Source organism: Bos taurus, chromosome X (genome assembly GCF_002263795.3).
Source record: "Bos taurus isolate L1 Dominette 01449 registration number 42190680 breed Hereford chromosome X, ARS-UCD2.0, whole genome shotgun sequence".
NCBI lineage: Eukaryota > Metazoa > Chordata > Mammalia > Artiodactyla > Bovidae > Bos > Bos taurus.
The window spans coordinates 37,497,300-37,511,363 of record NC_037357.1 but is presented as its reverse complement, the minus strand read 5'-3'; the positions used below and the strand labels follow the sequence as shown (position 1 = coordinate 37,511,363).

The window sequence follows — 14,064 nt, the reverse complement described above, 5'->3', positions numbered from 1 at the left end:
TTCTCTCCTTTTGAGGTGCTAAAATTATTCTGGGAGTAGATAAGAGGTGATAGCTTCACAACATTATGAAATGTACTCAGTACCACTGAAATGTGCATTTTTAAATGGTTAATGGTTACTTTTTTTGTTGTGAATTTCTCCTCAGTTGAAAAAAAAAATCCCCCAGTGAGAGACCACATGTGCCATCTCAGGTTGCATAAGTGTCCCCCCTCTTCGGGAATGACAGTACCGTGTTGGTGAAGCTGGGGAGCCAGGATTCTCACCCGGTGATCATGCTACAAAATGGGAGGGGTGTAGGGAGAAAAATCTATCACTCTCTGGAAACTTAATTATGCCTTCCCTGGTGATCCAGTGGTTAAGACTCAGCTTTCACCACAGAGAGCGTGGGTTCAATCCTTGGGCAGAGAACTAAGAATCCTTCAAGCTGCACAGAGGCAGAGGCTGTTGGGAAATGTCTTCTTTTTGATTTTATTTGACCGCGTCAGGTTTTCGTTGCATCACGCGTCCCTCAGAAACCATCCAGCCCTGGGTGAGCTGCTGAAGGGCTCCCTCTCCGCAGGAAACCACTCTTCTGATGGCTTCTCAAAGAGGGCAGGAGAGGGTTGGTGCAGGCCAGAGGATTCCCTCTCTGAGGTTTCTGGAACCCCACAAAAGGCCCCATTGACTTTCTCAGAGTTGTCCCCCACATCCAGGGCTTAGGGCCAGGCCTGCCCACCCCTCCCCGCTGTGCCCCAGGTGCTCTGGCCTATGCTCCCCTCCTCCCTCCTCCAAGTGACCCCAGATGGCCCTGCCCCAAACACAGGGTGAGGAAGCCCAAGTGACAGCTCCTAGCTGCCAGATGGGCCTCCCCAGGCCAGGGCTGACAGGGCCCTGCCAGACGAGGAGGGCAAGGGAGACTGCACTGGGCAGAGCCCACCACTACCATCAGTTCTGCCCATTGGCCTGGGATGTGGGGCCGGACCCAGAGCTGGGATGTTGTTCACCACTGGCTGGGGGCTATCCACTGCCCTTTGCAGGCAAAGTGAAGAAGGTGGTCAGCTTACCTTCCTCAGCCTCCTGGAGCTGGGTCCGGGGGAATTAGGAGTTGGAAGGGGCCACCGAGGTGGGGCACGAATGACACCCTCAAGTCAGGGCGTGCCCCCCTGGGGGCGATGAGAGCAGCCAGCTCCAGGGCAGTGTGTGCAGAGCTTGCCAGGGTGAGGTGGGCAAGCGGTGGGTACAGGGCACCCACAGTGGCCTTCCTGTGTCAGCACTGGGGAGAAACGTTGTGATGGGGACACAGGGCAGCTGGGAGCCACAGAACAGCTATGGCCCTTACGGAATGGGCCACTGGGAGACACAAAGGAGACCGAGGGGCCTGGGTGGGCAGCCCAGGGAGGAATGGCCTTCCTACCCACATAGGGGTTGTGGTGGGGACAGGCTGGCTACAAGGACAGCTGGGCCTGCCTAGGCCCCCAGTGGATCACAAGTGCCCCCTCCTGCCTCCACGGATTCGCGTTTCCACCCAATCACCTTCCACCCTCAAATCCCTGAAAAACACACTCTTGCAAGACACAGAAAGCAGAGATACTGTATAATTCTGTTAATCGAAACTTCCAGAATAAGCAAATCCAAACAGACAGGAAATAGACTAAGGGGGGTGAGGGGCTGGCTGCTAATGAACATGGGGTCTCCTTCAGGAGTGATTCACAACACCGTGAATGTACGCAATACCCGTGTGGTATACTTTCACATGGTCACAACAGTGAATTTCATCGTATGTGAATTTTAGCTCGATCAAAAAAAGTTTTTAGACAAAACACACATCGGGTGATCCAAGTGTCATGAAAGAAACAGGCAGGAACCAACAGCGCCAGGGCAGGGGCTGAGCAGGTCCGATCCCATCTCAGGAGCGGGGAGCTGGGCACCCGGAGTCCTGGGGACCAGAGGAGGGGACCGCAGGGAGCCGGGGCCACACTGCCACCATGTCATCGGATCTGGTGCGGGACGAGAGGACAGAGGAGGAGGTGAGCGGAGTGGGGCTGGGTGGGCCTCCAGCCTGCCAGCCCGGCTGGGCTTCCACCCTGCGCTCGAGGGCTTCCATACCGTGTACTTGTCCCACTTCTTCTCGGGGTCGTAGGGCTCCCAGCGGCTGGCGGGGAAGATGTGCTTGTTTTTCTCATACCAGCTCCGCAGCACCACCTTGCCTGCGTGCGACTAAGGACGGGAAGAGGCCCAGATGCTATAGCTCAGGGCTGCTGGATGCCTGCCCCCTCCTCCCTGCCCTGGCGGGCCCCAAACATACCTCATCCTTCTCCACGGTGGCGTCACTGAGCAGCCTCACGTCATCATGAACGTCAAAATTGAAGAGGGGCCCTGCAGGGACAAGGGTCCAGACCCCACCCCTCTCAGCTGCCACCCTACAACAGGGGCAAGCTCAGGAAGGAGGGCATGGCCGGGCGCACTCACCACTTTTCCCTCGAGCCTTGGTGACGATGAAGTCGTAGAAGCTGTGGTGCTACCAGCCAAGCACAGGAAAGTGACAGTGGGTGACTCATTTCGGTGTCTCACAGCTAGCTGCCTGCAAGCCCGGCTCCGACCCTGCCCACCCAAGCCAAAGACCTAGAGCAGGAAGGGCCCCCTCGAATTCCCTGGGTGTGCCAAAGCCTGAGACCCTCCCTACCACACCGCCTGGGGCTGCAAGGACACAGAAGGGACTAACGTGGGGTATGATTAAGTCCTCCTTGATGTACATGAGCTGCTCCACCCCTGCCGATCTGAGGAAGAAAAGACGAGGAAGCCACTGGTCAAGGATACCAGGCGCCAGTGCAGGAGGCCTGCGAGGCTAGCAGGCAGTCCAGTCTGGAAGGCACTTCCTACCCCCGCTCCCCATGGGGAGAGGGATGGAAAAAGGGGCCTGAACTCCTTTCTCAGGAGCGCAGTGCCCAGTATGCCACAAGCAGGAGCTGCCACTTGGGGTCCCAGGTGCCAGGCTGAGGCTGCAGTATCTGGTGCACATGTTCACATGTACTCACACGCCCACACAGCCCCACCTGAGTTCGCTAAAGTCTTTGCGCAGGATCTCGAGTGCCTTCTGCAGGAATTGCTGCATCGTGTTGCCCTTCTTCATCTGTGTGAACAGGCATGCAGGAAACCAAGGGGTTGGGAAAGGAGGATGGAAGCCCAGAAGAGGGCCCTCGAGAAGGCAGGCACCCTGGAACACTCACTGCCCTCTTCCCTGCTCCCCCCAGGCCACTCATCCCAAAGGGTCTGTGAGCTTTGTCAGGACTGACAGTTCCTTCCCACTGGAAGGCTGGGCCCAAGAGCAAGGGAAATGGGGCACAGGCTTCACATCACCTACCTTGACTGTGCGCCGGTGCCCAGAGCCATCCCAGTAACTGAAGGTGATCTCAATCTCCTCACCTACAAGACAGACCTGCTGCTTGGCCTCCAGACCCCTGCCAGATCCCTGGGGCTCAGGGCACTGCCCAGAGCAGCATTCACAGGAAAGCAGGCATGGCCCCCGCCCCGGGCTGCACGCCTCCCACTCCAGGAACTCTCACTCTTAATCTTCTCCTGCTTGGCTTCCCACTCTTGCCGTAGCTCCTCCCGGAGCCGATTCTCCTCCTCCTGGAAGAGAAATGGGCAAAGCAGGGAGGCCCAAGGCTGCTCAGGGGGCACGCGTGGCCCCCGCTTCCTGACTGAAAGCCTCTGCCAGGGTCACGCCACCTTTACCTCCCGGTCTCGGTCAGGCAAGAAGCTTGTGTCCACATCTGGGTTCTTCCCCATTTTTTTCTTCTTTGTGGTGATCTCTGGAGCAAAAGAAGACACAAGAAGTCAACAGTATGATGGCCCTTGCCTCAGGGGGGCAACTGTATCAACTCTATCAACTGTCAGAGAAGGACGTCACGCCATGTCACATGATCTATGAAAAAATCCACAGCACAGTGGTGAAAGAACAAGTGTACAGAAGGCCAAAGATGTCTTCACAGGATGATGAAGATGGTTTTGACCTCGCAGACCTCTCCAAAGGGTCTCAGAGACCCTAGGGTCACTGGATCACTCTTTGAGAACCGCCAACCTAGAAGATGAGTCCACACTCCAGGGCAAGGGTTCCAGAGCCTGGACAACTTACAAAAATTCCACACCGGGGACTTCCCTGGTGGTCCAGAGGCTACAACTCCGTGCTCCCAATGCAAGGGGCCTAGGTTCGATCTTTGGTCAGGGAACTAGATTCCACATGCCACAACTAAGAGTTTGCATGGCACAGCTAAGAGTTCACATGCTGCAACTACAGATCCTATAAGAAAGATCCAGCACAGCCAAATAAATAAAAATATTTTTAAAAATTCTACACTGGGTACCAACGGCCAGGCCCCCAAAACAAAATCTCCATGGGGAGGGGAAGCACCCATAAAGCCCCAGTGACACACAGTGAGGTTGAAAGCCTCCCTCTAGACCTGTGCTGTCCCAAAGGTAGCCTCTGCTACACAGATGCAGCTAACAGCCAATGCAACTGACCTGCCAATGGGAACGTTTTAGACACCAAATACTTAATGTTACTAAATACTACAAAGACTATCCCGGGGTTTCCCCCAAGAGGCTGGCAGGCTCTTCGCTCTTTCTCCTGACAGCACTGGCTGCTCCACTCAAAGCTGTCCCTGTGCCAACCCCTGCCTCAGTTCTACCATACAGATCCCAGACCATTAGGCTTTCTAAACACCCACCCCCTCCAGGCCTGCAGCTGCACCCTCCCTAGGCCTAAAATGTGTGCACTCCCGCTGGCTCCACTTCTGGGCACACTCATCTCTCAACTCTACACGCCTCCCAACTCCCCACATCTCTGGGTGCTAATGAAATTCCCCTCACCCTGAAGGCCCAACTCAAATCATCCCCTCTCCTCTGGCCCCAGTGGGGTGCATGGTGTCCTGTGTGACTCCCACCAGGACAGAGACGGTGCCCAGTGTCTGTCCGTCTGCCTTGGTTCTAGCCCATCTGCAAGTGGGTGCTCGGCACACAGGAGCCCCATGACATCTTGGTTCTTGCTCACCAGCCTTCCCAAGTCTTCCCTGTTACCCCCTGTTCCCTTGGGCAAGAGCTGCTCTGTCCAATTAGCAGCCACTTAATGTCTATGGTTGTGTCAATTTACACTGAAATTATTAACAGTTTGGTGCCCCAGTCATATGAGCCCCACACCTCCGCCAAGGGACTGCATACCTGGTTCCCACTCAGTCTGCCACCAGAAAGCAAGCCCTCTACTCAGCTTTGCCACAGTGAAGACTTGGCTCTCTCTCTTGCCCCAACTTCTGAGGTTCAAGGCCGCAAATGTGGTGAGCAGTCAAGGTTGTTGGTGGACGTGCTTCTTCATTCGAGACCCAGACAGAGCTCTGCCTGCTGAACCCATCCCCAGCCTGCCCTCACCTTCCCTTTCCAGCTCCTCCTCATCCATGGCCACCATCTCCTCCTCCTCCTCGCCTGCCTCTTCTTCCTCCAGGGTGAAGGACAAGCTGGAGATCTTCCGCTTGGCCTCCTTCTTGCGCTCCTTTTCTCGCAGCTTCTCCAGCTTCCTGCCAAGGCACGGGTGGCTACCATGCACGTCCACACCCCCAAGGCCCATTTTCCGACCCAGAGCCACCTGTGTGCTCAGTGCAGGGCAGGTCCCAGACAGCGCAGGCCCAGAGTCCTACCGCCCTGGGTCCGTTCAAGTTCACCAGCAGCGCTCTGATGATCAAAAGGCACCCCCACCTCCCGGCTTCCACAAGCAGGAACAGCCTCACCCGCCCCCAAACACAAGCTCCATCTGGAGGGGAGGACCCACAGCTGCAGCTCCTTCGACTGCTCCTTCTTGGCGAGTTGCTTCTCCCGCTCCTTCACCAGTGCCTCCTGCTTAGCCTTCATGTCGTTCAGGGTCACAAGACCTGAGAGTTAAGGAGACAGGGGGGTGAAAGGCGGTCACCCAGAGCAAACCACGCAGTGGGCCTTGGGCCAGGAGTGGGGGCACAAACGCTTTGCATACCCACAGTGCTGGACTTGAGCTCAGCCTCCACAGCGTCGTAGTGTGCAGAGAACTTCTTGTCAATGTTGGACTTCATTATGTTCTCCTGTCCAGGAGGCAGAGCAGTGATGATGGCCACCTGCCACCCCACCATGGAAATGGGGACCTGGGTTCTCATCCCAAATGAGTCCCTAGACTATGATGTGGCCTTGGGAAAGACATGGCCCCTTTGCCTGATGGAGGGTCCCACGGGGCTGTGAGAGGCTCTTCCAAGTGCCCAGGCAGCCAAGTGGGGTGGTTTCCCTGCACTGTTCTGGTCCATCCACATGTCCTGCTCACTCAGTAGTCTGGAGCCGTGGGTCCTACCTGCCTTTGGTATTTTTCACACCCAGCTCTTGAGCTGAAGCTCTGGAGACCCAAGGCAAGGAGTGACAAGAGGAAGCGGAGAGCAGATGGGGGCCTAGACCCTCACTGAGCAGTGTGGCTCCCTCATGAGGCCCCCTCGCTCCAGGCTTGCCCCATCCCACTGCATACCACTGTATGAACCTCCACAGAGAGATGGACCTCCGTCTGGCCACACGGCAACAGCCGGGTTGGGGCTTGAGTGTAAATTGAGGCAGCAGTCGGGCCTCAGCATGCAGCCACTTCCCGGCTGTCGCGGGACCCAAGGCCCCCAAAGACCTAAGTGGGGTGGCCCACCACCAGCGGCCACTCACAGAAGCCCTTAGTGAACCGCTAGCACCTAGGACCCTCCCGCCTGCCTGTATTAGTTGAACCGGGTTCAGTGGCCGGCAGAGTGGTTGGGGCCCGCTCTTCCGGAGAGCCACTGAACCCGGGCATTGAGGAGCCAGAGAGACAGGATGCTCTGTACCCTCGAGGGTCGCCCCAATTGCCACACATGCAACCACTGAATGTGGCTCCTTCCTGTTGCAGGCTTGTCACAACCTAGCTCGCCTCAGCCTTTTGGGCCCATTTTACAGAGGAGCAGACTGTCGCCGGCCTGCTTCCGCCCCTTGTTGGAGATTGGCGAGCAACGTTCCCACCCCAACCCGCCGCCTGCACTCCAGTCCCGCCGCCCAGGTTCTCGCGGGGTCCCGGGAAGTCGGGGCGGCGGTTCGAGCGCCTGCTGTGAGGGGCCCCGGCCCGGCCAGCACCTCAGCAATCCTCTGCTTCATCTGCTCCATCTGCTCGCGCTGCTTCTCCCGCTTCTTCATGAGGTGCATGGCGCGGCCCGCCTCGCTGGCGGCACCCTTGTACTGAGCCATGGCGGCGGCGGCGGCGACGGCGACGACGGACTAGCTAGGGCTCCGGAGCGGCTGTGGAGACGGCGGCTCGGTCTGCTGACGCCCGCGCCTTGACGTCAGCCACCAGGGATCGCGCAGCCGCCTCGCCCCGCCCCGCCCAGACACGTGACCACCAGTCGCCCTGCCCCCTAGTGGCCCCGCCCCGCCGGCCCTCGGAGACTGGACGATCCCGCTCTTCCAGCTTCCCCATCAGTTTCACAATAAGCCCTGGCCTGAGGCTGGGTCCCCAGTCCTACTTCCTTCTGTTGACCCCAAGGCTGCCCCCACCCCGGACCCTTCACGTCTTCAGTGTTGATCTCAGTCTAAGGGTAGATCCCCTCAGTCCCTTTGCTGCCTCCCTGCCTTAAGTCCCTCTGGTTACTTCTGCATCCTTGATTTTGACTCCCCTCCCAGGACTGGGCCCCAGTCCTGTTTCCCCAGGCCACGGGACTGGGCCTGAGTCCCCTCTGCCTCCTCCTCCTCCTTCTTGGCCTGAAGGCAGGGGCCCTGTACCTCTGTTTCCGCCACCTCAACCCCCACCGCAAGCTGGACCCATCTCCCATTTCCCTCACATTGACCCCCAAGGGTTGGAGTCCTGGATGTCAGTACTAGCTCAATGTGTGGCCTTGGGCAGGGTGATGTGACCTGTGATATGTAGCCTTGGGCAGGGTGATGTGACCTGCTCCCTTCAGTTCAGGAGCTCTGCAATTCCCTGATGAAGGAATTCACATTTTATAGCCATCGGGAACAAAGCTAAACGACGTGTAGTCCCAAGCCTGTGCAAGAGAGCAGGGCAGCCCAGGGAGCCAAGGCCCTGGCCTGAAAACAGCTTTGAGAAGAAAAAACTAAAGATCTAGGCTCAGATTTCAACACAGTTTTATTGGGAGAGTTTGTTTTCTGTGAAATACACTAGAGGATGGGGAAAGGGACACATTCACTTTGCAAGATAAGGATTTCCCACCACTAATGGGAAGGAATAGGGTGGGCAGGGCACAGGGGATTTGGATCCATTTTCCCACCTCCTTCTGCTTTGTTCACACGTCATTTCTCTCTCAGCCAGTACCAGCGGACACAAAGACAAGAAACAAAAACAAGATCAACCTCCAACGAGGCCACACCCAAGCCCTCTCCCTTCCCAAGCTGTGCCAGGGTTGCCAGGGTCAGGCAGGCCCGGCCAGGGTAGCTGTTCCACAGCCCCAGGGCACACCGCGAGGTTGCAGAGGACAGGGCTCCTTTCTCACACAGGGTGGGCCAAAGTTAATAAATTAGAATAAATTATGGGGATGGACTAGGGAAAGGAATGTAACTTTGTGCTGGGAGGGCCCCTTCTTTCCAACACACTAGAGTTGGTGGGGGGAGGCAGGGGGCATCTCCAAAGGCCACTACAGTAGGGGTAAGAGCAATGGGGGCAGAAATCAGCTTTCCTCCACGTTCTTCCCAAACAGAGCAGAAGAATTAGGGGTGGGGGGAAGATACACACACAAGGAGAGGAACCCCCTTTCCCCAGGATAAGGAAGGGCCAAGAAGGAGGATACTAACCAACCCCCCGCCCCATCTCCCAAACCATCACTAAGGTTAAGGATTTGGTCAGTGAATCAATGAGGTGGATGACAGGAATGTGGTAGGGGAAGCAGAAGATGTTGGAAACAGGGACGCCCAGCCACACCTGTCTCCCCAGCCTTCAGGGAGAACAGACAGGTTGGGGGAGAGGGCACCAGGGGCTGGGCTAGGGGTCAGCCATCACTGGTCAGCTTCCCCAAAGACATCATTCTGTTTGCGCTTCATGTTCTCAAAGTCAAAGGCGGAGCCTGCCATGCGCTTGTAGATGTCTTTGATGTCGTTGCAGGTTGTCTCAAAGTGTGTGGTGGCATCGTAGGAGCAGGAACAGAACACCTGGAAACAGCCAGCGCCCAGGGCCCGAGGTGAGTGGGGCAGGGGCCCTGGGCCGGCAGCCAGGACCCAGGGCCAAGACAAGCTGCTTACCTGGCTCTCGGAACCATCATCGATGGGCTCGTACAAGTCACTGATGGCCACAAACCTGAGGGGCAGATGGAGGGACTGAAACAAGTCTCAGGATCAGCCTTGCCCTCCCTGATGTCCGTCCTCCAGCTCCCTGGCTCCCTTCCTCCCCCCAGCTCCAGCCCCAGCCCCTCAGCCCCTCACTTCTGGTCAATGGGCTCCAGCAGCTCCAGGGCCGGCTCAACCTCCTTTTCGGGATCTGTGGTCTCCACTGTGGTGCTGGCGATAGCAATGTACTTGCCCTGCGCGGCCACATTGTGTGCATAGGAGATCATGCACACGTAGATGTCTGCCCACAAGAAAGGCTCCATTAGCAGGGGTACGTGGGAGGCTTCTGGGGGCCAAGCTCAACTTGGGCCCTCCTGCCCCTCCCCAGCCCTGCAGAGCTGGCCACATCCCAGCAGCCGCCCTCGTGGAAAGGAAGCATCCCTCCCTAGGGCCTCAAGGCATGGGGACCGTGATGTGGATCCCTGCTCTTCCATGGAGGGATTGAGCAGAGAGCCAGCCCCCGGGCTGGGGGTGGGGGGCAGCGAGACAGGGCTACCCCAAAGAAGAGAACACACTGGAGGAAGTCATGTGGGGCTTGGCCTACCTGACTTCCTGTTGACCTGGTTCTGGGGGATGATGATTTGGCAGGAGTTGGCATCGTTGGTGTTCTTGATCGGGTGGCTGAGGATGCAGATGATACGGATAACCTGGCCGGCCTTCCGCACGCGGTCAGGAACATAGCTGGGGTCACAGATCAGCTGCTTGCAGCGGGCCACCTGTGAAAGCACCAGAAGGCCTTGGCCCTATCTGACCCCCACTCCATGTCTGAGGGCCAGGACACCCAGGGAGGGCTGGCAGCTCTGGTAGGCGGGCCACTCCCCAAAGCTGTCACCATCACCCCTCCCATAGCGTACATTCTCCTCCCACACCTCGGGAAGCTGGGCCCTCATCCACAGCTGTCTGCTGACAGCAGTGACGACCGTCTTCCTCTGGAGCCCTGGTCCCCGGGCTGAGGGGCCTGGCCGAGTTGCAGGAGCCCCAGCAGAGCTAAGGTGACCGGGAAGAGGGTCTCAAAGGATGGGCCGAGCCCCACCCAGACCAGCACGGCTGTGCAGCAGGAAGGCTCACCTCACCCTCGGACTTCACGCCCACCACCTTGCCATTCTCCATGATGATGTCATCCACTGGTTTGTTCAGCATGTACGTCCCCCCGTAGATGGCACTCAATCTACAGTGGGGAGAGGAACCATGAGGGTGCCTCCTGGGAGGCAAGGGGACCAGCGCTACTGCATGCCCTGCCCCCGGCAGCACAGGGCATGGAGAAGGTGGCCTCAGGCAGGCAGAGCTCAGGAGACCTGGGGGCTCTTCCAAGCTTTGTTGTTGCCAGGACCTCAAGACTGAACCTGGAAGGGGCCCTCCTCTCTACACTTAATGCCAGAAATTTCGAGCAAAGGGCTAGTATGAGGGTAGCTCCTCAGAGAAACATCCCAGGGAATAGAATGAATGGCTCTGAAGAATCCGACCGGAGGTTTCAAGGCCACAGGCCCAGTCCTTGTGCCATCTGACTCCAGCTAGGAGCCAAACGAGCCCTATCTGTGGTCCTTCATCTCTGCACTTCAATGTCCCACTGGGCTGCCATCACCCGAGGATGGTGGGAAGTAAACTAAGCCCACAGTGGGAAAGTAACAAAACACAGTGGAGATGCCCAAGGGGACCCTTCCCATTGTTGGCCTCAGCCTTCTCCACTGCCAACCAACAGAAGCCACGCCCTCACCTTGCAAAGCCTTGGGGCAGCTCGCCAAGGCCATAGAGTGGGTACAGATACGGGCTCTTTCCATACCGAGCCAGGGATTCGCTGTACAACTTGATGCGGTTGATGGTCTCAAGACATGGCTGGTCCAGGTAGCTGGGGGAAATAGGGTCAGAAGAGGCTCCAAGAGCAGAAGGCCCAGTGCACCCCCACCCTGGCATCAGGCCAGCCTTCCCACCCTTGCAGGCCTGGGAAAGACCATGGGTCAAACGCAGGGAAGGGACAGAAAAGGTGACAGGTGAGTGAGCCCAGAGCTGAGTACGGGAAGTACTCAGGGTGAGCCAAGAGAGCAGCAGGCAGGAGTGGGGAGGGCAGGGTGTGGGCCGGCTGAGGGGTAATATGCCATGCCAGTTTCCCCTCACTCATCAGTGCGGTAGAGCGCCAGGGCATGGCCAGTGAAGTCAATGACATCCTGGCCCAAGTCAAACTTCCGGTAGACGTCACGCATGCTGGTGTTCTGGGGGTCGACGCCCTCAAAGGTCTTGGGGTCGTTCTCATCAAAGTTTGCCACGAACACCAGGAACTTGCGGAAGCGCCGTTTCTCAAACATGCCCATCAGGTCTGCGAGGGCCACATGCAAAGCACCACTGAGGTGCGGGCTGTGAACCTCTCCACCTGCCAGGCAGGCAGAGCAAGCAGGTGCCCTAACTCCCAGCAGGGTTCTCTTGCCGACCACTGTGTGATTTTCAATTAACCCCTCTGTGCTTATTGGCCTGTTTCCTCAACTGTACCAACAGTGAGTCTGGCTGGACAGCCTCTGAGGGCCCTCCCAGCTCTGACATTGGGGATGTTTCACTGATTAGGTGAAGCCCCTGTCAAAAGCTGAAATCTGTCCAGGACACCGTATTCCCTTCACACTCGGACTCCCCTCCTAGCAACCAGTGGGTGCACACAGGGGGATGATAGAGCAAGGGGCTTTTGGTACTGCACAAGAAACATGACCTGCAGCAAGGGCCACCCTGCTCTCGATAGCTGTCCCCCCTTCCGTCCCCCCCTTCGATTCCCTGGCTCACGGGACCCACACTCACTGGAAGCCAAGGCTTCAGTCTCAGTAGATGGTACTTTGTAGATCTTGCCCCCCTTGTAGACAAAGCTGCCCTCCACCACCTTGAAGTCCAGGTAGCGTGTCACCTCTGTATACAGTAGCATCTTCACGAGCTGCCCTGCGGGGTGGTGTGGGCAAGGCAACAGGGTCAGCATGGCTCCCTTCACAAGCTCGAGCTGGTCTGTCTGTCCCTGGTCTGCAGTCTGACCCTTCTCTGCTTGTCCCAATCACCCTGCCCCCCACAATACCTCCTTCGTCTCCCTCACCATTGGCCATGAGGAATTTGGGGATCAAGTCAACGTTCCAGTCTCGGCCCCGGCCCATTGTCTCAGGGGGCCCCTCCAGCAACTGAAAACGCTTATACAGCTGCAGGCAGGGGAAGGGGAAGAGAGAGACAGAAAGATGCATCTCAAGGAATCCCCTCCCGCCCCCGCCCCCCACCCAGAAAACCTGGGGAGCTGCTTCATTCAGCACCCCATGCAAGAGGTTAACAAGGGACAGGCCCAGGCCCGGAGCAGCCTACCTCCTCCAGGGGGGTGATGGAGGAGCTCTCGCCCCCATAGTAGGGGTTCCGGTCCATGTGCAGCACCTTCTTCCCGTTCACAGACATGATACCCGACAGGATACATTCCTGAGTGAGGGGCAATGTTCACTGCACTCCCATCTGCCCACATTCCCACCAGCAGCCCTGACCGTGTTCCCCACTCCAACCCTGAGGGGAGAGTCAACCTGAAGGGCCTCTGCCTCAACACACAGCTCCTTGCATCTATGGCTGGTCGCTCTGCCTGAAATTGGGTGGGGGGGGGGGGCGCCTTCATTTGACCACGGTTTCCTTTTATAACCTTGCTGGGTAAAAAGGTGAACAAGGAAAAGGATATCCAGCAGCCATATGGATGGTCTTCAAGCAACCAAGATGCCAAGAAAATCACCTATCCACGTAGAAGCCCACAAAAAGGCAGATAAAAACACAGGGATCGCCTAGCTGGACAAGCAAAGGACCCGAAAAGGAAGTAAAGAAAGGCTTAGCATGGTGCCGAAATCCCAGGCCCCACCCTGGGCCGCTTTCCTCAAAGAGGAACCCCTGACCCTGAGCTTTCCCAGCCACAGTAGGGGCTTCCACACCCGACTGTGGGGGAGGCGTCTCTCAGGGAAGCAGTCCAACAGGGTTCGGGGGAGGGCAAACACCCTCACCAGTCACTGTCACCTGCCCAAGGACAAAGGCTACAAATATGCCTCAGCCCCGAGGTCTCCATGGGAAACCGGGGTGGGGTAGCGGGAATGTGGTCACGGTCCCCACCGCGGCTCCTTCTGGAACATTCCCTGGGTCCTCGGGCCCCCTGAGAACCTGGGGAGGCAGGATGAAAGCCCACCCTGGCGAGTCCCCCTGCCCCGACCTGACTGGAGGTCCCTGTACCACAACATCTCCGCCAGAATGAGCGCAAAATGAGAGGGGATGTTAAGTTGGTCCTGGGTAGGGGCCGGGGGTCGGGCCCGGGGAATCGGTCAAGAGAGAGAGCCAGAAAAGGGGCCGCTTCTTGGCAGACCGGCCATGACAGGGATGGAGGCCGCATCACGGTTGTTGGGCACGGGGCTGTCTTTTGGGGGACCGAACAGCGCCGCGCAGGCACTGATGAGAGGATGGGGCCGGGGGCTGCAGCATCCCAGGGAGAAAGAGAGGCGGCGCCCTGGACCCCGGAGGCCGCACTTACGGTGAGTCCGGTCCCCAGCACAATCACGTCGTATTCCTCGTCCATGGTCAGGCCTCGGTGTCAGCGCCCGTCGGCTCCTCCTCCTCCTCCGCCACAGCCGCCACCGCCGCCGCCACCGCCGCCGCCGCAGTGGACCAAAGATGGCGGCGCATCAGCGCCGCTCGACCCCTCCGCCACGTCAAAGAGTCCCGGCCCCTCCCCTCCGCCGCTGCTGCGCCGACCAGGGGCCCTGCTGT

General features: G+C 58.1%; 2 protein-coding genes across 2 annotated transcripts; both read right to left on the bottom strand.

Annotated features, from left to right (window-relative positions):
- Positions 1 to 1,558: 1,558 nt before the first annotated feature.
- FAM50A (family with sequence similarity 50 member A) lies at positions 1,559 to 7,314 on the bottom strand. Its single transcript, NM_001034496.2, has 13 exons — positions 7,129 to 7,314; positions 5,996 to 6,080; positions 5,798 to 5,897; positions 5,401 to 5,546; positions 3,715 to 3,791; positions 3,543 to 3,609; positions 3,341 to 3,402; positions 3,033 to 3,109; positions 2,702 to 2,756; positions 2,449 to 2,497; positions 2,285 to 2,355; positions 2,086 to 2,196; positions 1,559 to 1,976 (listed from the first exon to the last, which is right to left on the bottom strand). The coding sequence occupies exons 1-13, from the start codon at positions 7,237 to 7,239 to the stop codon at positions 1,968 to 1,970; spliced, it is 1,020 nt and encodes a 339-aa protein (NP_001029668.2). The 5' UTR covers positions 7,240 to 7,314; the 3' UTR covers positions 1,559 to 1,967.
- An 802-nt stretch (positions 7,315 to 8,116) lies between these two features.
- GDI1 (GDP dissociation inhibitor 1) lies at positions 8,117 to 13,879 on the bottom strand. Its single transcript, NM_174064.3, has 11 exons — positions 13,829 to 13,879; positions 12,643 to 12,750; positions 12,386 to 12,485; positions 12,103 to 12,237; positions 11,437 to 11,635; positions 11,039 to 11,170; positions 10,393 to 10,492; positions 9,869 to 10,040; positions 9,421 to 9,565; positions 9,241 to 9,295; positions 8,117 to 9,150 (listed from the first exon to the last, which is right to left on the bottom strand). Exons 1-11 carry the CDS (start codon positions 13,871 to 13,873, stop codon positions 8,998 to 9,000), a joined length of 1,344 nt encoding a protein of 447 aa, NP_776489.1. The 5' UTR covers positions 13,874 to 13,879; the 3' UTR covers positions 8,117 to 8,997.
- Positions 13,880 to 14,064: the final 185 nt, after the last annotated feature.

Excerpts from the sequence above, each read along its gene's own strand:
- FAM50A (NM_001034496.2), bottom strand. The coding sequence starts at position 7,239 with ATGGCTCAGTACAAGGGTGCCGCCAGCGAGGCGGGCCGCGCCATGCAC. Across the intron at positions 3,610-3,714 it reads TGCCTGACCGAGACCGGGAG|GAGGAGGAGAATCGGCTCCG; the intron begins GTAAAGGTGGCG and ends TTTCTCTTCCAG. Across the intron at positions 3,403-3,542 it reads CAAGCAGGAGAAGATTAAGA|GTGAGGAGATTGAGATCACC; the intron begins GTGAGAGTTCCT and ends TCTGTCTTGTAG.
- GDI1 (NM_174064.3), bottom strand. The coding sequence starts at position 13,873 with ATGGACGAGGAATACGACGTGATTGTGCTGGGGACCGGACTCACC. Across the intron at positions 9,566-9,868 it reads CCAGGTCAACAGGAAGTCAG|ACATCTACGTGTGCATGATC; the intron begins GTAGGCCAAGCC and ends TCTTGTGGGCAG. Across the intron at positions 9,296-9,420 it reads CTGGAGCCCATTGACCAGAA|GTTTGTGGCCATCAGTGACT; the intron begins GTGAGGGGCTGA and ends TCTGCCCCTCAG.